At 52.0% G+C, this 21,351-nt stretch overlaps 7 protein-coding genes across 7 annotated transcripts; 4 read left to right on the plus strand and 3 right to left on the minus strand.

Annotated features, from left to right (window-relative positions):
* Positions 1 to 453: 453 nt before the first annotated feature.
* On the minus strand, positions 454 to 1,167 carry J4E82_004987 (uncharacterized protein; the record flags this gene model as incomplete). The annotated part of the gene is made up of 2 exons (XM_051731258.1): positions 454 to 1,060; positions 1,109 to 1,167. 2 exons carry the CDS (start codon positions 1,165 to 1,167, stop codon positions 454 to 456), a joined length of 666 nt encoding a protein of 221 aa, XP_051588939.1.
* A 998-nt stretch (positions 1,168 to 2,165) lies between these two features.
* J4E82_004988 (uncharacterized protein) lies at positions 2,166 to 4,481 on the plus strand (the record flags this gene model as incomplete). Its single annotated transcript, XM_051731259.1, has 5 exons — positions 2,166 to 2,733; positions 2,798 to 2,963; positions 3,026 to 3,313; positions 3,363 to 4,204; positions 4,288 to 4,481. 5 exons carry the CDS (start codon positions 2,166 to 2,168, stop codon positions 4,479 to 4,481), a joined length of 2,058 nt encoding a protein of 685 aa, XP_051588940.1.
* A 475-nt stretch (positions 4,482 to 4,956) lies between these two features.
* Positions 4,957 to 5,494, minus strand: J4E82_004989 (uncharacterized protein; the record flags this gene model as incomplete). Its single annotated transcript, XM_051731260.1, has 2 exons — positions 4,957 to 5,405; positions 5,461 to 5,494. The coding sequence occupies 2 exons, from the start codon at positions 5,492 to 5,494 to the stop codon at positions 4,957 to 4,959; spliced, it is 483 nt and encodes a 160-aa protein (XP_051588941.1).
* A 187-nt stretch (positions 5,495 to 5,681) lies between these two features.
* Positions 5,682 to 6,728, plus strand: J4E82_004990 (uncharacterized protein; the record flags this gene model as incomplete). Its single annotated transcript, XM_051731261.1, has 3 exons — positions 5,682 to 5,909; positions 6,009 to 6,656; positions 6,708 to 6,728. 3 exons carry the CDS (start codon positions 5,682 to 5,684, stop codon positions 6,726 to 6,728), a joined length of 897 nt encoding a protein of 298 aa, XP_051588942.1.
* A 63-nt stretch (positions 6,729 to 6,791) lies between these two features.
* J4E82_004991 (uncharacterized protein) lies at positions 6,792 to 8,590 on the minus strand (the record flags this gene model as incomplete). The annotated part of the gene is made up of 2 exons (XM_051731262.1): positions 6,792 to 7,911; positions 7,962 to 8,590. The coding sequence occupies 2 exons, from the start codon at positions 8,588 to 8,590 to the stop codon at positions 6,792 to 6,794; spliced, it is 1,749 nt and encodes a 582-aa protein (XP_051588943.1).
* Positions 8,591 to 8,959: 369 nt separating this feature from the next.
* Positions 8,960 to 9,711, plus strand: J4E82_004992 (uncharacterized protein; the record flags this gene model as incomplete). The annotated part of the gene is made up of 2 exons (XM_051731263.1): positions 8,960 to 8,971; positions 9,019 to 9,711. The coding sequence occupies 2 exons, from the start codon at positions 8,960 to 8,962 to the stop codon at positions 9,709 to 9,711; spliced, it is 705 nt and encodes a 234-aa protein (XP_051588944.1).
* A 5,056-nt stretch (positions 9,712 to 14,767) lies between these two features.
* Positions 14,768 to 16,871, plus strand: J4E82_004993 (uncharacterized protein; the record flags this gene model as incomplete). Its single annotated transcript, XM_051731264.1, has 2 exons — positions 14,768 to 14,828; positions 14,926 to 16,871. 2 exons carry the CDS (start codon positions 14,768 to 14,770, stop codon positions 16,869 to 16,871), a joined length of 2,007 nt encoding a protein of 668 aa, XP_051588945.1.
* Positions 16,872 to 21,351: the final 4,480 nt, after the last annotated feature.

Consider the following 21,351-nt stretch of genomic DNA (forward strand, 5'->3'; position numbering starts at 1 on the left):
AGAAATTGTGGCGCATGCCAATACGAGTGTTTGGGGCATGGTAGCTGCATTGCTTTATCTCAGCAGCAACAACAGCCTCTCTAACTTTTTGCAATTTCTGAAGTATGGACCACGTACTAGACTAGATCGTACATGTTTCGGATTTTCCATGTCAAGTTGGTCACCAGATCTGAATCACACCACTGTAGTCCCCTTCCATGATATCTCTGGGAACAAGGCAACGAAGACTGGACAAAGCAAAGACATGATACCATATAGCCTCACGACATCTTCCAAGAACGAGCTGTAGGCATGAAGACACTCCCCAACTGGGTCGAATCGGAAGTTTCTCAGAGTACTTTGCTCCATCATGTTGTACCACACATGTCATCACACGTATTGCAAAGTATTGATGATTCTTGCTCCATCCTGATGAATATAGTACAAGCATATATACACGACGCAAGATCAACCTCAAACCTTGATCGCATACCGCCTAGGCTTATCGCTTTCCACGGCCTTCCCTGTCCGTTCCTTCGCCCACAACTTTAGTCTTGACATACGCTGTAGATTTGCCTCTTCCTGCTCTCTGAGCTTTTCTGCTTCCAACTCTTCTGCTGTGAGCTCTACAGACATTGCCTTCTTCTTCTGTATCTCGGGATCCGGCCGCGAGACTTTCTTGTCGAGCAACTTCTTGACCTGCTCTCGTAGCGTCCTGGCTGCCTCTCTTGCTTCGGCCATGTCTCCAGCTCCATTCTGGCTGGCCGCCTGCTTAATCTCTTCTCTCCTCTCTCGTTGGCCCCATGGCTCTAGGTCGGGAACCTCTGGCCAGACGAATGGCTGCTCCAACTCTACCGTCATGTACTTCTTCGAGTCCTCACGGAACCAATGCCGTGGCTGTTCGCGCGTATCGCGTACAGGCATTTGCTTTACGTACGATCTGATGTTGAAGCATTTGACGTTGTAGGCGTGGTAGAGGTAATCGCGAAGGTCGTACTTTGAGAAGTCGAGCGGGACGAGGAAGCGGGCATGATACGGGGAAAGGTTTGGTGTACGAAGGAGTGCGACTGTGAATTTAGGACTGAATTGTGTTAGTCCTGAGCATAAACGATGTAGCGTAGTGGCCTACAGGTATATCTTCTTGCTCCCAAAGGCTATCAGTTTTTTTGTGATGGGTACGGCGTTCATGGCGATGGGTTGCGATAGAGTCCAGCAAATATGATGAGGTGCTTTCTAGGGAATCAAATGGCGCACGAGCAATGGGTACGGCGGCTTCGAGAAGTGCAATGCGCGACGATGCCGCGTGATTCGACTTCTAGTGGTAACTTTGGTGATGCTCAGAAAATGGATCGGAGGTCGCTCCGCCTAACACCGAGCCCCGCCAAGCCTTTCCCCAACCTCTGTGCCTCTGTGACAATGCACAGCGACTCTTTGCCATCCTGATTTGACGTCTTGTGCCTCCTATCTACAACCTCTCATCTGCATATGGAACCTCTATGTAAACGATATTCACGATCTCCTCGCGTGATACTCGGCAGATCAGGTCACATGTGTGGGCAAACTAACAGCTTCGCTCGACGAATCTCAGCTGCATCGAAGGTCTGTCTGCTCATAGTTGTGATGAATTGTCACATACTCGCACTCTCGAGTGACATGTATTAGACTGGAATATATCCGGTGTTGCTGGTGGCGTCCACGTGGTCAGTGCCCTTGAGTAGGTACCTAGGTAAAGCAGACAGTTTGCTTTCGTCGAATGCCGCCTTAGGCGACAGTGTTCTCAAATAAACGGCGCTCCCTCTCACTCGAGTCAATAGGTCACCCGAATTCTTGACACCATGAACCTTTGTATCCCATCTTTCCGTTCTCTGCACGTTGAGCCCCCACAAATCTGATTGATACCTCTTCTTTGCTCCTTGACTAATACAACAAACTTTATGCGTTGTTGCACACAACTCCTTCATATCACTGGAATGCAGCGTGCTCTTAAGCGTGCTTCTACCAATTGGCTACACTTACGGCAGGAGTGGACGTGTCCAAGCGTCACTGCGTGTCTGCTCCTTCCAACCCGGGTTCACCTCGACCTATCCTTGCAGATGAGCACCACGGTACTGCCCAAACACTCCTCTTCCCGACGCCATTACTTTGACACTGCTTCTGATACGCCACACAACCAAGAGTCTACAATCATGAACCCAGGCGAAAGTGGCCCGGCTCCTAGGCCAAAGCCAAACAAAACCATATTAGTGCCTCAAGAGTTCCGTCGTCCCACTCATGCCAGAGAGTGCGACAACATCGTCAACGAGGTTAAGGTCAGAACTGGTTGTGCAGTCATTCCGCAATGGGATGATGGGAGGATCTACCAGTTCGGCATCGCTGGAGGAGGCGCAGGACTGGAAAAGGCGGTCCGATATATCAATCAGTGGATTTCCAACGCGCACGTCAAATCGAAAGATTCCTCAGCGTGGGCAAAGATGCCGGCTTTCGATCCGAACAAGTGGTACTACGAGCAAATTGAAGAAATGGAGCGACAACGCAAAGAGGCGTTCAGAGGAACAGCGCCCAAAGTGTCAGAAGGCGGAACACCGCTACAGTGCTTAACCATACATTGGCCAGAGGATCTGATCAATCTGAACATAACTCCTCGCGATGTCTTCGGCAACAAGTTGGAAAAGCTGGATGCTATCCGGACTTACGACGAGGTTTTCATATCGATTCTCTCTGCTCAGGGCGATATCGGGCAGATAGAGATACAAGGTGCGTTTTGGATATATAGTATTCATATAAGCCTTACGCTGACTTCTCACTCTCGTCTTCGAAGCGGTAGACATAGCGAACATAGAAGCAGCCGAGGCGCATCTCAAGACGATGATTGACAAAGTCAAAGCTGAAGAGATGGGACAACATCATACGCTCAACATGATCCTTGATGATCAAGAGGGGATGGAAGTCGAGCTGAAAAAGGCTGACACTTGGTGGCCGAACCTGTGCGTAGATTGCCGGTATCAATTGTGTCAGATATGAACTAACTTCGTGTACTTAACTCTAGACAAGACCGAGTCGTACCCCACCTCCTTCCCAATAATATGATGGACCCTCCTGGACGTTTTCGCGGTGCTTTCATGCACTCCAAGCAGCTCTCGAAGATCCAGCGTTCTGTTCAATTAGCTCTTGACGCCGTGCGTCACAAGAAAGGCGCTTACGATATGACCATCTGTCTAGGGTCTCTAGCACTGAATTCGAGGCATATCAGAGAGAATGGAATTGGCAAAAAGTACAGCAAGGATGTCTTCTTAAAGTCGATCAATGGATCGGTGGGCCTTGAAGTAAAGAAGTGGCAAGTCAAGACCTTTATAAGAGTATCATGACGGTAGCTAACAGAACAGGCTTGTCGACGATGTATTGGGCTGCCAGATACTGAAGTCTTTCTTCACGGCTGACGACTTCCTCGAACCTACAAAGTCTTCAGACTATTTCGGCTATATGCCCAAATCTCTTCAAGGAACCCGCCCTATGTTCCGAGGAACATGGGTGTTCGCAGATCCCAGCATTGCTACTGCTCATCCGCCTCAGGCTACAGCTACCCGCCATCCCGGTCGACCCAATCCATCCTACCAAAAGCCTGCTGCTACCGCGAGTTCGACACCAGTACCGGCGGTACAGTCCAGCCTTATCGTGGTTCGAGTTGATTGGACGGACGACGAAGAAGGGTTGTACGAGAAGACCACTACACGATTCTACAGGACAGAACAAGGTAAACTAGGTCCAACGAAGAATATGGACATCAACCTGCTTGAGTTAGGAGAGAGCCAAGGATGGCACTTTGCCCTCGAATCATTGACCCCCGTGGCATCAAAAAGCATTTCGCCTGTGATAACTGGTTTCGCCGAGCGAGTTAAGATGAGGCCCAACCATGACCATCGTTCCAGTGAAAGCTTCGCTGAGTGGGAGCAGACACCGACTGTCAAGAAGTATCTGCGCACTGGTCGTTTAGATACTATCTACTCTTTCGGAATTAAGCAAACATGCTACAAAGTTGAGGTCACCGGCATGTGGTACCCGGGACAGAAGCTACCTGTCTGGGGTCTCTCTATTCGTCATCTAGAATGGGCGACTCATCTCGCAGAGCTCGAGCGACTGCCTATTGATCGCGAGGCTGACTGGGGTAATACCATCGCTGCCTTCTTACCAGACGACGGACATTCAGATTGTTCTAGTGCCACCGAGCGTAAGTACAGAATTCATTTGACTACCTTCAGGGTGACTTTTCGCGTCAGGTTTCTGTCTTATAACTAACGATGTATTGATCAGGTTCTTGGATGACGGAAACGTTACCGAAAGATGAAGACTTCGGAATAAGAGACCTCAATCTGGGCTCTGGTGTCGAAGCACCACCACCACGCGACGGTATCCGCATCCTTATGGACAAGCTACTTCAGCTCTCAGCTATCGTCAGCTCAGTCACCGAGACTTCCGCGGCGATGGCGGGAAGGAGCTCGAGCTAGGCGCCTGCAATGACGTGGGTGGTCTTTCGCGGTACGCGCTAGATTTAGGTTGGAGGTCATATTGCTGTCGTGAGTGGTTGTGTCGTGCGACTGGGGTTGACGTAAGTGTCGCGGCTCGTTTACCATATTTTGGAGCGAGAGGCGACATGGGAGGTGTCTCTATTCAAATAACAGGGAAGCGATGGATCTGCACACGGAATACGCATACAGTATGTCTGCATGTCCTCTTAATATTCAATAGCCCAAAGAAATCCGAGGTGATCTGAAAGGGCGGTGGGTCTAGGAGTCAAGTCTTATATAGAACCATGTCAACAGCATGATATCTGACTTTATTCCTGGCCCTTGCTATTTCGTTCTCCACTTTCGAAGATGTGTCTGATCCTCCAGCTTTGCTCCTGCTCGTGTCAACACAGCTTGACCAGCAGCAATGGCAGTCCTTCCACAAGCTAATCCTTCAATGTTCTTTGTTGATACTTCAGCTGCCTTGCTCCTCACGCTTGCCTTCCTGTGCGTTCATGACCTTGAGCCTAATAACCTCCTCGACGACTCTAACATTCTGCGCTTTGCCCTGTACAACACCCTCCAAGTCCTTCAAGCTGTCACCCAGATCCTTGACCTTGCGCTCATAGAAGTCCTTTGCGCTAGCAATATCTTTCTCTACAAAGAAGCCTGTGCCTACATCCACCAGCACATGTTCATGATCCGTGAGTTTCCCCGGTACGTATAACGAGGATGTCAAGGGGACGAGAAGCGGTTTCGAAACGGTCGCTGGTGTGAGACCCGTTGAAATGGAGGTCAGGCAGTCGCGGAACTTGGATTGCGCGGTGCGTAGCGATTGGAACGAATTTGAGAGGTGGGTGAGCTCGGCATCGAGTTGGGTTTTTAGTTCTTGGAGGCGGGGGACAGGGAGGGATGTAATTTCGACTGCGAGGTGGAATTAGCACGATGCGCGATGGATTGGCGTTTGGCTGCTATTTACTTTGACCAGGCTGTGCGCCTTGAGCTTGTGCCATGTTGGTGACGCGTGGGCTGATGGGTGTCGAGCTTCCGGGTGTTTGTGACGATGTAAACTTTAGGATGGGAAGGTTTTGGCGGGGCGGCGAGCTGCTCGTGTGGGGTACGGTAACGTGAGAGCGTGTCAACCTTCTGGGCAAGTCGCATCCACGTAATCTATCATACCTCACCATATTTCAGTCCTCTATGCCGAAGCCGGGCCCTCTTCTTCCTCGCCACTGGATTCGCAGGCGTGATTTAATGCCGGTACGCAATACGCGTTTCCGAGTCTTACAAAACGAACAATACTTGGACAAGAAGAAGCAGCTCAGCATAACCAATTTCAAATCCGACTATCCCGCCGTCTTCAAAAAAGCTTTCCTGGATATACCCGCAATTGAAAAGTGGTTTCAGAAACTCAGTGAGCGGCCAGAGGTGCTCACAGGTGAACAACACCTAAAACAACACGATCAACGCAAACAACACCAACAACGCAAACTTGATGCACTCCACAAAACGTTCAGATATCCTCAGGAGCTGAATACAGCATATCTGGAGCAGTATGGCAATGCAATTGTGCCGTTGGAATTGACCCGTGTTTCCACCAACGGCAGCGCTCGAAACCAAACTTTCGAGCGCTTCGAAGCACCGCTATCCCTCCTTTTACAGCATATGAGTGCTGCTGAGACGCAAGACACCAGTTTGTACCTCGCGCAACACTCGCTAGCTGATCTCCCAGCGCCGCTGCAAGAAGACCTCCCCACGCCCTCGCTCTTCCTACCGCACCTCAAGGCCCGTGGCGATATCTATGCGTCAAGTCTCTGGATGGGTAGACCGCCTACGCGCACGCCGCTACACCGCGACCCGAATCCAAATATCTTCGTACAACTGGCAGGCAAGAAGACGATTAGACTTATGAAGCCTGAGGTAGGCAGGGGTGTATATGAGATTGTAAGACAGAAAGTACATGGGGCTGGCGGAGACGCGAATATGAGGGGAGAGGAGATGATGCAAGGAGGAGAAATGGAGGGCTTAGAAGATGCAGTGTGGAATGACGACCCCGAGGTAAAAATGGCTGACGCAACCGGCGTAGAAACAACTCTGAGGAGTGGAGATGCGCTCTACATTCCTCATGGATGGTGGCATGCTGTTAGGGGGATTGGAAGGGGCGCAAATGCTTCGGTAAGTGCAGTATAAGATCTTTTCTGAATATGTCGCTTAATCGTTGTCTAGGTCAACTGGTGGTTCCGCTGAACGAAGCTTCATCGAAATCGCACTCTTTGAGAATCTGATAGAGTGTTTGAGGATATTGAGCCGTCACGACTTAATTTCCACCCTCACGGTAGCCTCCGAGCCGTCAACCCATGTTCCAATCGACCTCGTGCCGGGCACAATCTCCACCTCCCTCATGACACGCTCCATACCCATCTCCGCCTCGCTGTCCTCCGAGTCCCAGTCGTCGTCTACAATATCTGTCGGTGATTTCCGTACCGACATCCAATCGCCGGTCTCCCATGTCAATTTGCACGCCATGGGCTTGATTTTGAAGTGTTTTCCAACGATACCAAGCACCGTGTACGCGGTACTACTCATGGGTATTTCCGTCTCGAAAGTTGTATCCGTAGCTGCCGCGAGGTAGAACTTGATGCGGAGCAACCGGGCAGCAAGCGAGTTTGGGTTTACGGCATTAGCAGAGCGCTGCACATCTGGCTCGCCATACTCTTCACACAACCATTTGTACCGCGGATGGCTTTTCAGTATCTGCTCTCGCTGGCTCTCAGGTGCGAACTGCACCTCCTTGGCGATCATGGACAGATAATACGACTCTGCATTCAGCCGTTCTTTCTCGTGGATGGGACTGTGGTTTAGCGTCTTGAGCTGTCCCAGTCGCGCTAGTGTAAGCATATACCCATCATCTGCCGTCAAGCTCCTTCCATCTGGTGCTTGCAAAGACTGATATAATGGGTTTTGCGACACGCGTAGGCTTTGGAGACCAGGAAAGACGTACACGAGTTGCTCGATGAAAGCCCATGTTGAAATTTCATTGAACGAAAGATCCACTTCTCGTACCGTACTTGGGAAGATGGACATCGACGCGTCTGAGCTAGTTATCTCGGAGATTTTGTTCGATTTGAGGATTAGGCGACGCAGATTGGGCAGCGTTACCAGACATGCTAGCGATGATAGACATGTGATGTGGTTGTCTTCAAGTGTCAGATCGGTGATAGTGGGGTTGAGGGCATGCTGAGTGAGGCCTGTATAGAGGTTGCTGGAGGCGGAAAATGTGGTGACAGCTGGGAAGAGGTGGGTCAGGAGGGCGAGATCTGCCCAGGGAAGGAGATTATCTTCTAGTTTTAGGGAGGTGATGCCTTTGAAGGCCTGGAGACAGCGTTCTCGCTCTTCTCCAGATAGGGAAGTGTCGCGGAGTCGTATACCACTGCGCGGTTATTAGTATATATAGGAAGGGACTGTGTGTGGATGACTTACTCGACCCTCAAGCTTCTCAATCCAGGTAGTTGCTCACAGATTGCAGCTACTTCTCTCCATTCTTCAAAAAGATTTCTACTCAGATCAAGCTCAATAGCTTTTGGACATGCTTCCCTCACATCATTCTTCTCTCCTCCTCTTAACCATTCATCTTGACGTGCTTCGGGTCGATACATGCATAACCCATCCAGGATGATAATCTTCAACTCCGAGAGCTGAGCCAACTGCCTCCGGATTTTGTCGAACCCAATCTCCTCAGCTGGTTTACCATTAAAGTGCACAGGTTTCAGCTGTGGAGGTTGATGATTGAAAACCACATGTACATCTGGATCTTGGAAATCCTCCGTAACAGCTTCAGACGCATATTTTGACTTTAATGCTTGAACAAAGGTGCGTGGTGGATCTGGTTTGCGGGTAGGACGGATGAAGGATGCGGATGTTGGTGACGGGTTCAAGCATGTGAAGTATCGTGTGCCATTATGTTCGCCGGAGTGTTTTCCTCGAGTTGGTTCGTCCCATTCCACGCCGAGCCATTCGCCTTTAGTTCCTTCGACAGTGCCGTAGTAGCGGACGGTACAGAGGCGGGCGTCGAAGCAGAGGCGCTTTCCTATGTAGATATTGGTTGCCATGATTGGCTAAGTCGTAGTAATTTTCCTTCTCCTTTGGCTAGTATAGCCGGTGAGCAGATTTCTTGAGTTTACTTCACCAGTATTATTGTCAGACTCCCCCAGAAGAGCGTGGAACCGGCTTCCTAATGCGAGGGTGAGCGTTGTATGGTGAATGTGTTAAGGCAGCTGCGCACGTGATTATGGAGGTGACAGGGATTAGGTATCGTAGCACTAGCGTCGCACGCCTCCAGAAGTTCTGTCGCGCGACATCACTCCAACACGCCTACGTCTACGCGGCTCCACACTTCACCATAGCCTACGTAAAAGTCATATTCACCTCAGTCTGATCGCGAGAAAGATTGACATAGTAGATCGTACAGGTTCTCCAAGATGGATTACCAGGTACGTTTCTCGTCGCGACATTTAAGAACAGCTACTAACTTCTACAGAATCGCGCAGGCTCCAAATTCGGAGGCGGCGGCGTCGCATCACAGTCGGCAACCAATGCCGACCGACGAGAGCGTCTCCGAAAGCTCGCGCTTGAGACCATCGACCTCGACAAGGACCCGTACTTCTTCAAGAACCACGTCGGAAGCTTCGAATGTCGTCTCTGTTTGACAGTCCACCAGAACGATGGCTCATATCTCGCGCATACGCAAGGAAGGAAGCACCAGACAAACCTGGCACGTCGTGCGGCGAAAGAACAGAGAGAAGGCAAGAGGGACGACGTGGGCCAGCAAGGACTTCTGGCTGGTGTGCTGCCCAAGAAGAACATTATCAAGATTGGCCGCCCTGGTTACCGTATCACCAAAGTACGCGATCCGAACACACGCCAGAATGGGTTGCTTTTCCAGTTCCAGTTCCCGGACCTCACACCCGGCATCACACCCAAGGTCCGCGTCATGAGCGCCTACGAACAGAAGGTGGAAGAGCCGGATCCAAACTACCAGTACTTGATTGTTGCTGGAGAGCCCTATGAGACAGTCGCGGTCAAGCTACAGTCGCGCGACATCGATAGAAGGGAGGGCAAGTTCTGGTTCTGGTTCGACGAGGATGCCAAGGAATTCTGGTGTCAGATCCTCTTCAAGACTGAGCGTGACGAACGCTTCAGCGCAGTGCCAGGTCTCGCCCCTGGAAGGTAGTGGCTTTCTTAAAGGTCGGTTGTTTTCAGTACTTTCATTACCTCATGCAAATCAACTTCCCAGGCGTAATGGCGCATTCATTCGGGAACATCACGACTACGTTTTAGGAGCTCATGTCGGTGTAGGTAGTCCCGATACAAAATATTGGATAATACAAGTCCAACGTGACCAAACAAGCTCTTGCTACTTGTAGCCCGGTCTTAAGAAAGGTTTCAGTCTTAAAAGTGTTCTTTCAAAAGTTGCGCGTCCAGCTATGCAACCACATCGCGATGCGCTGGACACGAGAATTCTGTGCCAAGTTTCCGCACGGTGGCTTGCTACTAGCACTCATGACTTACTCCAGATAAGAATCGATGTGAGTTGAACTTTCGCCGGGCTCAGGGTGTACGAGGTACGCCTGCTCAATTATCGATGCTCACATGGCAAGAGCGATTTCGCCTTGCGTCTGTGCGCCTTCCTCACTCGACGTCCGAACCGGACGTCTTCAACAGCATCTGATTCACCAGCGTTACCTCCTCACCGTCTTTCTCGCTTCTGCATTCAACCGACCACATCTCTCCGTTAGTCCGCCACTACTTCAATTTCAAATTGTCTCCTCAGCTAAAACCTTGATCTGTTTGCCGTCTGCGGACAACTAACCCTTGCGGTACTCTATTACACTGCTTCAGCGACGGGCTTATCACGCAGGCCAAGAAGCATAGACTTCTAGGCTGTTGCTGTTGAATGTTGCAGTAGCGTGCAGGTGTTGGTGTTTTCGCCTCTCTTTGGTTTTATTCAATCAAGGCATGTTTCGATGGAGCATGACAGTGTTTTCCAGGAAGGCTACTAGAGTGCTCACTTAAATGCTGCAGCTCTTTGCTTCTAGCCGCGCTTGTTGAAGCCGATTATGGAAGGTCGCCAAGCAGGCATCGAAGCCTAAGGGCTTTTGCTGCCGAGGATACCGCATCATAAACTCCTTTGGACGGCTCTAATTCAGTACAAGACCCTTTGTACAATGCATTACTGGGCAATCCAAACTGCCAGGCTAGGCTAGGCTGTGTTGAGTGGACTCCATCTTCGAACGCATCGTACGAGGGTCCCTTGAACGCTGTTCGCGAGGCAGATGTAGCTGGCATCAAGGGTGTATGGCACACAACAGCATAACATAAATTCCAGCTAGATGGATGTGTGGAACTCTCTTCACCGCATTTCTCACTCACATTTGCCCCAGCATACCTAACATTGTGAGTGGAGACAGCAATTCCACGAGTCTCATTCTCCTCATGTATGGTCAAATGCATACGCGGGTCTTCTTTAGGTCCCACCGATTCGAATGCGGCACTGAATATCTATCTAACTTAAGGCGGTAGGCGTGCATTTAGCAAGCTCAACAGAGATCACATTCTACATCGACTCATCTTCGGGTTGTTTTCAGTATCATCTGATGCCCATGGATGGATAAATACGATAACGGCCCTGGTCTTTTCAAGCCGTCGGCGTAACTGGTAGCACCTGACCGTCTCTTCGTCGAACGAATACTGGATCTGGTCTGATGATTGGCCGCAACTACCTCGAACGTTGATGCAGCCTCGCCACGCTTCCCCACTCTAGAGTGGACCGCCTCACCGTTCGAACGCAGTTTGCCTAGCTCAATGCTACAACATGGATGGAACTACATCGCCCGGCAGGATTGGAGATCCAGAGGGGTTGGGGTTCGTCTTTAGGGTGTGGGTAGCGTAGCTACTTGCTAGCGAAACTCGGGGGTATGCCGAAGCCACTAGCGCCTATCATCTTCCTGATTTCAAAGTCATGAAATGGCCATCTTGCAAGTTAACCGGCCATTGCTGGCGAAACCTGAGCATAAACAGTGAGCTCGCTGTGGACGATCACATATCCTATTATTGGACGTCTGATTACAGTTCTGCATGACGGATCTGTGTGTGTACGTGGTAATGCAGCAACGTTTGTTTTTACTTCGGTGTTCCAAAAGCCGATGGAGAAGAGATGTGCTTCACCGCTGAAGTTGTACAACCCGCTGCATGTGGCTTTCATACAGGAAGCCAAACGGAAGCCATGTACAGTGCTAGCCTGCGGGACATCCGCAGTTGGCTGCAAGAACAAGCACTCACCAGTGGGTGGTCCTACCCATTCCATTTCCTCGGATTTCTGAAACGAGGCCTCGACATTAAATGGCCTCGATATCATGGTACGGATACAACCGCCGTACGCCGCGATCTTCAATCTAACTTGAACGTGGGACGACTTTGGCGTCTGACGTCTCCCGACGCTGGGATCCAAGACAGTGGATACAGCTGTCATATGATCAAGCAGCTATCCTAGCCTGCCCGTAGTGCCCCGCCAAGGTATCGACTAGGTCTAATACTTGAATTCGCGTTGGAATGTTTCAACGATCCTTGTAGTTAGCGCACTGCAGATGTCATGACAGCGGTGAGCGGGTTTGTTAATATGACGGTAGACGTCAAAGGTCGGTACGATGCTAACGAGGGGTAGAGTAGGTAGAGGACTTGGAGCCGTTCTCGCGTTGACACTCACGACATATGTGGCAGGTGTCGGACCATAGAACAAGGACGACATGTCCCACTTGTGTGGTAATCCCGGTTTACGAAGGGTACGGATATAAGCGACTGCACTCTGTTCACATCACTCTGTTCAAGAAGACTGATCGTCCGTGTTGTTTCTTCATACCCCACTGGACAGTACCGAGTTCGGACGCAAGAAGGGCTTTAGCAAACAAAGAATGGCAAACACTTCTCAATTGGCTTAGACCCTGCAGAGAGAGGCAGATGACAAACTGGGGCCTCAGGGTCTAAGACATGGAATAATGTGGCACAGCCTCCTCAAACGCGTCAGGAAAGAGACGCGAAAGGTTGCGTGCTCCAAGATGCCGAAGCGGATGCCGGCATCCAGGCCTACAGATGGACACAGTCTGTGGTCCGTCCAGATAGATTACGTCTTGAACTCGCGTAGTTTCAAGAGCATGTCAACAACACGGCGCACGGACAAAGTGAGTTAGACAGCGCTTAGGACAGGAAAGACGAACGGACATGGCGTTTCGACTCCCGCTAAGGCAGTGGCGCGAGCTGCGGAAGGGATGTGAGATACGGGCAAGGTAGCATGGTGGGGATCGGTTACAGCACGGGCAGGCCAAGGGTCATTGACACTTCTGCCCTTGTTGGTTCGGCGGGGAACGGGTCGCTTGGTGGAACAGATCGCCAACTCTGCGATGAATCTGCTGTCCACACGGAACGAAGAATGAATATCGAAGCGTCCAAGCGTTGCAACTGGATGCTTGGGCCAGAGGAGAGAGTAGGAAGCGATTCCGATGCTATGGATGCGCTTGGAGCTTTCAGCTGCAGCACTGCCCATAGGCCCGCGAAGACCGACGGCGCTACGAGAGGACGAGCCTCAACTGGGCCTAGGAAATGCTAGAGGAAAACGAATTGCACAGGACAAGCAAAGGTCGGCGATCAGCGCATCATTTTTAGACGTCTTGACGGAGTAGCGGGAATACGAGCAGAGCAGGCAGCAGAAGCGCGTCCAAGATGAGGACTACTGCTTTTGACAGATGCAGCGCAATAAAGTTGGGCTTCCTTATTCGGCTGTTGCGGCAAGCATGAGCGGGCTGGGGGGAATTGGCTACGGGCGCTGAGGAGTCAGACGATACGGGTTGATTGATAGAGTGAGAAGGTCGAATGCATGACGACTGCGGCCGCCAATGCAGGCGGCAGCGTAGTCTGTCTTGGGCGGGCTGCAGGCCCACGGGTCTAAAATCAATGATTCGATAGCAGCCTGCTGACACGGTCGCCTTGTCGGGAGCTGCTCAATCAGCAGCAGGCGGGCTTGTGAGTGGTGGAGACTACAGGATAGGCAGCGCGTCTGACCCAGGCCTCGCGTTCGCGCAGAAAGCATCGAGCATGAGAGAACAAGGCCCGGCGCGCTCGGGTGCTTGGCTCTGGAGTGGAGACGGAATATCGAGAGCAAGATCCAAGCTAGCGGTCGCTATCTCGCAGCATGATGCAAGTAATGCTGTTCGGCTCCGTGCGCTCTGCGCTCTCGAGGTAGTGAAAAGCCACCGGCTCGTGCAGGGCCGCGGGAGAGCCACTTTTTATCACACTGCAGCGCCTCTAATGCCTGAAGCTTGTCGCCATTGTCAGTGCGTGCCATTTGCTCACTAGACGAAGACTGTCGACGTCCGCCGCGCGGGCCGTCAGCTGCTGGGGTTGCAGGGCATATCAGATTGGGCTTCGCTCCCATTTCGTAATTCACCATAACCCGACTTCCCAGTTGCAGCAGCACCCAGTGGTCTTTGCTCCCGCACCACGCAGCGCCGCGCCAATCGCCCACACATACGCCCATACAGCCCGTACAGCCGCCCATACATATCTTGCACCAAGGGCTCCTGCTCCCGTCGCTGGTTAGACAGCCTGCACCGCCCAAGGTTCGTTCCCCCAACCGTTCGCTCGCTCCATCTGTCCTGCCCTGCCCTGCCCTGTCTTGCCCTGCTCGGCCCTGCCTGCTGCGAGTCACCCTTACAGCGGCTGTTCGCAGTGCAGCCCTCACATGGCCTGTTTTCGCGCCGTCACCTGAAGCTCAAACCTAACCGCGTCCTAGTCCACGAGCAGTATATCGATCAGCCAGCGCCGTCGGAACATTGCGCGCAGCTCTACCAATATTTGCCCGTGCTTGTACCACCTGTTCTGGCATTTTCCGCGACGTTCAGAATCTTCCGTAGTTATTGAGCTCGTCTGCCTGAGTGGTGTCGCCATCCCCGTCCGTAGCCACCGAACGCGCCTTCCCGGCGAGTCTTGGCCCCACCCGCACCTGCCGAACTTGAACCTTGGTTCGCCGCGCCGACACACTGCCCGTCTCCCATCACTCACCAACACATGATCCCCAGCGACCGCTGCGGATTCCCGTGCGTCTAGCCCTACTACCTGCGCCGCGCCCATTGGCCACCCTTTGAGCTTCGCGACGCTCGACGGAAGCTTCCTTCGAGCTCGGTTGCTCTTGTGCCGCCTGAATGTACTCAGTGCATGTGCAACACCCTATACAAATCATGTCGAATGGTGGTTTTGCCAACGGCATCATGGATCCGCCTGGCACCATTGACCCGTCGCGTAAGTAGTCGCGTCCCCCTCGTCCGTCGCAGGCACTGGCTTGCGCGTCTGTTACATCCGACGCAGCCTCCCGCGAGCAATTGTTGACCAAAGCCAGACGTCTTCGGAGGCCCGACGCAGCCCGTCGCACAGCAACAGCAAGCATCGCGAGGCAGCCTGAAGCGCAGTCGCTCGCCAGAGAGCAACTACGACATCCAGGGCGATGACACGCCCAACAACAAACGCAGTCGCGGTCGCCCTCCCAAGGCCACCAGGCCGCCCTATGCCGGATCGCCGCAACAGACCGGCATCGCGCCGCCCGTGCAAACACCGCAATCACAGACAACAGCCCTGCCCCAAGCATCGCCTCCCCAGACCTCGCCATCCGCCAAGGGAACACCCACCAAGCCCGCCGTCATCAAGGCGCTACCCACTGTGCGCGACCACACTACCGACCAGCTCAATGCCGAAGGCGACGAATACATACCGCGCGAAATTGACGAGGCTGGAGAAAGGAAGGTTACGCAACAAGGTCACCCACTTGACGGCCGCGAATACCGCTGTCGCACTTTCTTCGTCCCCAACAGAGGCGAGAAGCTCTTCATGCTCGCAACCGAATGCGCGCGTGTTCTAGGTTACCGTGACTCGTATCTACTTTTCAACAAAAACCGCTCTCTGTACAAGATCATCGCCACGCAGGCCGAGAAGGACGACCTCATCCACCAGGAGATTCTGCCATACTCGTATCGGTCCAGACAGATTGCCATTGTCACTGCCCGATCCATGTTCAGACAGTTCGGAAGCAGATTGATCGTCAACGGCCGACGTGTGCGCGACGACTACTGGGAGAGCAAGGCACGGAAGCAGGGTTTTACCGAGGAAGACGCGGCGGGTGAGAAGAGGCCAGGTGCAGCAAAAGCAAGAGAGGCAGCCGCAGCCGAAGCGAACCACGCCAGTGCCATGGCTTTTGCCCACCCAGGAGCATACACAGGCAACAATCAAGACTACCTGGGCGCTGCGATCAACCCTCTGCAGCCATTTGGCGGTCTCAACCCCGCACCAGGAAGCATGCCCTCCACAAACGCAGACGCATACAACCAGCGCACAACGGCTGACCTGCAGCCTCGAGACTACAGTGGCGTACAACGTCCACGACATGAGATGCAGGGCGCCCCGTATCAGGACATGACAAGGCCAACTCCGTCTGGCGAAATTCTCAATGCAGCCGCGCAAACAGCCGAGGTCAACAAGCAGCTAGAGCAGCAACGCAAGCACCGCAAGGACTATCTCAACGATGTCTGGCAACGTCCCCACGAGCCGCCCGTCCAGCCGAACCGTCCAGGAACCGCCGAAGGAGAGCACGCCCCGCAGGTTACTCAAGCCGTGCAGTCTCCACGCATGCCCTCGACAGCTGTCAGCATGCCAGGAAATCAGTACGGAATGCCAGCACAGACGCCACAGAGGCCTGGACAGCCCATGGGTCCTCAAGCGTACCGCCCGCAGCCTATGCCCCAAAACAACATGGTACCTTCACCCATGGCTCAGCAACACACACCTCTCCGTGCGGACCAGATGCACCGCCGTCCACCAAGCATTGGAATGCCCCAGGGCATGAACGCCTCTAACATGGGTCCTGGAGGCATGCTTCCAGGTGTCCAACAAAACCCAGGCCATGGGTACCCTCCATCACACATGTGGCAAGGAGGACCACCACAGCCCTCTCCGCTCTCCCAACAGCACAACATGCAGCAATATGCGCAACGACCACAGCAGTCGCCACTTCCGCAGCAGTCTCCCATGCATGCCTCACCACAACTCCACCATGCCCAAAGCAGTGCCTCCATGCATGGCACACCTGTGCAACAGTACCAGACTATGGGTGCTATGGGAGGCTCTATGCCTGGCGGGGATCCCGGGTACCAGGCTATGGGACAAAACCCTTACCAACCCAGCCCGAGCCCTCACCAGTTTATGCAACACCAAAGTGCTGCCAGTCAACAGCCTGGCATGCCTGGCTGGGCACCTCCACAGGCTCCACAACAGGGAGGGTGGTCGACATACTAGGAATGGCCACAACCCTATGATGTGTTGTCAAAAGCGGCACTACCGCATCATGAGCCGAATTCATTCTTGAGTCCACGAACGATGGTCTGATTTGGCATCATTATTGGAATTCAATTGTCCATGCTCCGATCGACACCAGGGGCTACCTGCCGCAATTCATTCTTCGTTGCACTCTGTACACTAGGCTCATCCTATCTTGCTTTTCACTCCGCTCCTCGCTCCACCAGCAACAATGAAATCACGACATACGAGACGGTGACGAACACGCTAAGCAACAAATACGACAATACGAAAGCACGATGGATGCGGTACACAGTGCCATTCCTTTATTCCCTTACTACGAGCTCGGCTGTTATTTCCTCGTGGCGACTTTGGAACGCACGTTGACTTCGTTGATGAAACCTGGACGTCCGTTCACCTGCTATATCTTCGCATCGCATGGATACCCCACAGTACTTTGCGGCTTGGCAGTATTTGCATGGATTTGCGGGCAAGAGTGCATGGAATATTTGAAGGAGATTCATTTCTTGCATTGCTGGAAAACGACGTTTCCGGATCAGATTGTCACATCGTCTTTTTTCGCATTCTTTGTCAGTATTAGCAGATCCCCGTCCCAGTCGTCTTATTCGTGGTGGTTTTAGTTATAGCTTTTTGCACAAGATTCCCCCAGATTCCCCAACACCTTGTTTCGTGTTTTGGTTACTGATTTGCAGTCATTTGCATCATTGGAAGGGACGCAAGTTATGCTCCCGCAAGCTGGTGCTCTGGGATATTGGAGGAACAGGTAGAAATGCGCTACCATTACGCTTCGGGACGCATGACAGGAAGGATCTTCTTCACGTATCCTTTCATTATTAATAATATTACCCATTGCGCAAATACGGAATGAATCTATCGCACTCGGTAAAGGCTTGTGACTGTAAAACACTTGGCTATGCAGAGATGACATTGGTATCAGGCAGGGTCTGCAGCCAGCGACATGGACATGTCGAACAGCAGATGGCTTTGTGTCGGAATCTGCACCCCAGAACGTGAGAATGTGTCATGTCGCTCCATGTACCCCAATTGCTTCCTGCGCATGCATCTGATCGGCGCCATCAACCGCCAGGGGTCGATTCACCACCTGCGTGAATGACGACGTGCGTCTAACCTACAGTCTAAGCATGAGGAAAGACATGGTTCATGGGTTTTGCGACACATGGTCGAACAGAGACCGGGTGCGGGAGCGGACGGCTGCACTGGACCGAGCTCAGACCACGATGCATCATCGATTCGCGCGAAAGGGACTCGATGGCTCGGTTATCTTGCGTAGCCTACCATGCTACCAAAAGTCTATAGACGCACAGTCCCATTGCCCAGACATATACGTGGTTGACGTTATTGCTGTTGCGGTTCATTCATGTCGTTTGGCTTTGACTCCGTGACGGGAATAGGCAGATTCGAGGCAGGCAGGGTTTCTTCCACCTGTCGGATCTACTCCGGCGGCTTTCAAGCTGGCTGCAGTGCAAGTGGCCTAAGGTTGCGGCTCAACGTATATCGGGTAAGATGATTATCATGCTTTCTTCTGCGCTGACAAGCCCATATCATCGGTCAGTATGCACGGTTACGTCTGCCCTCCGCGGTCGTCTCAACGGTCCAACGACCACCGCTTGTACGTGTGATTGCTTTTCCCACTACGAATCTCACGCTGCGGCCACGTGATGGGCGCGGATTCGTTCCTTCCCGCTGCCTGCAACATTTGCTTTTGCGAAGCGGAGAGCAAAGGTTACATGGCAATGCATCTCGCTTAGAGCCTACGTTGCATACATACGCGTGGAAAGTTTTTCGGAGTCACGTCCTGTATGTACGTATGCATCAAACGGCGTCGGAGCACGGATGCCTCTTTCGATCTATATCCACTTTTGCCATGATGAACTGGATTTCCTATGGGCACGGGATATCAGCGTGTTACCCTGGGGTCCCTCGGCGTATGTACTGTACTATGACCTGCATACGTAAATCTCAACAGATTGCCACATGGATTCTCATATAGGCGGCAATTGTTGCCGTCCATACAACGACCACAGAACAATGAGCGTTTAGTAAGCTGGCTTACAGGACCCCCTGCAGAAACGGTAAGAAGGTTCACCGTACCTCGTAAAGGAAGACGGACCCCGCTATTTGGGTAATTTAGCCCTTTGGTCTTCTTAGCTTGGTTATAGTCGGTCCCAAGTCTGAAGGTCTGGTATTGACGTGCAATATGTCTGGACCCTTTTCACCTATCCAGCCAATCTCTTTCGATTCCATCGGAAAATGCAATTATCGTCGTCGTGTCAGTTTCAAGTGGTCCATCCATACACGCTCGCTGCGCACTAAACCGAGAGACGTGTGTGGCTGCCATGCGCTTCTGTTACTTTTTCACACATGGATCGCGCATCACCCGTCGCTGGCACTCCTCAATAGGTCGGCATGGGTTTCTGTCATGCGAATGTTTGTTGTAGACACAGATCAAAGTGGATACCTACGATGCATGCAGGTGAATCACAGCGCCGTTACAATTGCATGCTGCTAGTCTGGTATTAGGGCCATATCCCGTGGTCTGGGATCAGTCCTCATTGCGTCGCATGGGCGGCTACTGCATTCGGACCGACACCTTTAAACTCAGGCATCCGAAAGATTGAAAAGGAATTTGAGATGACCAAGCCAACGGCATTCAACGCCGTCTCCATATAGCGGCCACGGACTCTGAATCTCTAGCTGAGTAACTAATCGCAGGGTAGATCCGCGATCCTACGATCGGTACGAACAATCGGATCCTGGATCTTAAGGATCTACTTACTTGCCTAGGTAGGTAGTTCTCACGGTGAAGTTGCGAAAATTCAGCCTGCGTCACTAGGAAATATGGCGGCTGACCCTACGTCCAGGCGATTCCTGCTGCCACTGCAATTGGACGCATGCAAATCTTATTGTTGGTTCTTTCTTCCTCTAACTTCTCTCTTGTTCGCACGCTACTGGTAGGCAGCGAAATCACCTACTTGGCTCTAAAGGGTTTGAACACCTACACCAGCATGACTAAAGCATCGCGGCAACCGAGACAACCGCCATCAACGCCAATGTGGCTTGGATGCGTGACGATCATTGTTCTTCTTTTCGCATCGACCTGGCTCATGGAAATTTTATCCGCAATACAAACTCTTGGGCCAGTGTCGGATCTCCCTTCGGCTTCAAAGCAGCTACCAAGGGCGCAAAAAGCAATCACTGTGATAGTCGGCGACCCATCCGAGATTATTCGACGTAGTGTCGCTTTTTTTGCTCGCTCGCTTGACTCGGCATCTATAGTGACTCGCTATAACCGGACTTTATCCTCCTCGGAGAGATCTGTCAGAAAAGAAATGGTGTCTGCCAAGCCAATGGTTCCCAGCCCCCAACCCGAAAAGTGACAGATCAATGCCTCAAGGCTTGCGCACCCATCTAGTACTTGACACGAGCAAGAAGCGGTGATACTTAGTTTCCTATCGATTTGAAGAACCAAAGGTTGATGTGATCAAAGCTGAAAGCAGACCCAACAGGCATCACAGCATTCCACAATACAATCCACGGACGACACGGGTGACGCCGTGACGGAAACTCGGTCGCTTCTATCGATACTACAATCTGGTACTTGGGACCTGTACCTGCATTCTACCAGATTTTGCGGTAGTTTCACATCGGTCCCGCAAACCAGAGTTGACGGTACCAAGGATACAGCATAACCCTCAAGTGGTTCACGGAATACCCGCGACCGTGAATCAAACTCTGTACCTGCATGTGCGCGGATCACTGTAGTTTCATTGAGAACTCGGAACCAGCGTCTGACGACCAAACTTCGTGGATTTCCTCTTTCTGACAATCAACGCGATACAGTATCTTTTCATAGAAGCTTTGTGAAGAGGCGGAAGACATCTCCTGGCCATACAGAGATCGAACTCGCTACCTGGAGACTATGAAAGCCACACGAAGATCATCTTAAAAGCACAAAAGGACGTTTCGACTGCCGTCATGACCACTTCTGAGTAGACAAACCCAACCCCTATGACCAAGTTTGGTAGAAAAACCAACATACTAGCATGTTTCGATTCCACAAACTAGGGGACGGTAGATTCCGCATGATCCGCAAGGGAAACATATCTCAGGCTAGGAGAATGCCGAGTATGTCACGGACGAGGAAGTAAATAGCGTTTGTCCTGTGCGCATTGGCGTCTATGCACATATAAATCCGAAGACTCTAAATACGGGAAAGAAGCAAATTTTCGATCCCTAAACTCTTTTTGTCCTGCTAATCAGTCGTTCACGCAGGATACCGTCAGGGGAGACGGGATAGCACGCTAGGATACGTGTGATGGTATCAGAAAGAAGAGAGACATGGTAGGTGCCGAGATGACTGGCTTGGAGAAGGTTTAGATGGGCTCGGGCTTGCTATTGGAGCGGGTACTGCATCCGGATCTCAAATATTCACGAAGTT

This window comes from Alternaria postmessia, assembly GCF_024291825.1.
Source record: "Alternaria postmessia strain BMP 2775 chromosome Unknown scaffold_25, whole genome shotgun sequence".
Classification (NCBI taxonomy): domain Eukaryota; kingdom Fungi; phylum Ascomycota; class Dothideomycetes; order Pleosporales; family Pleosporaceae; genus Alternaria; species Alternaria postmessia.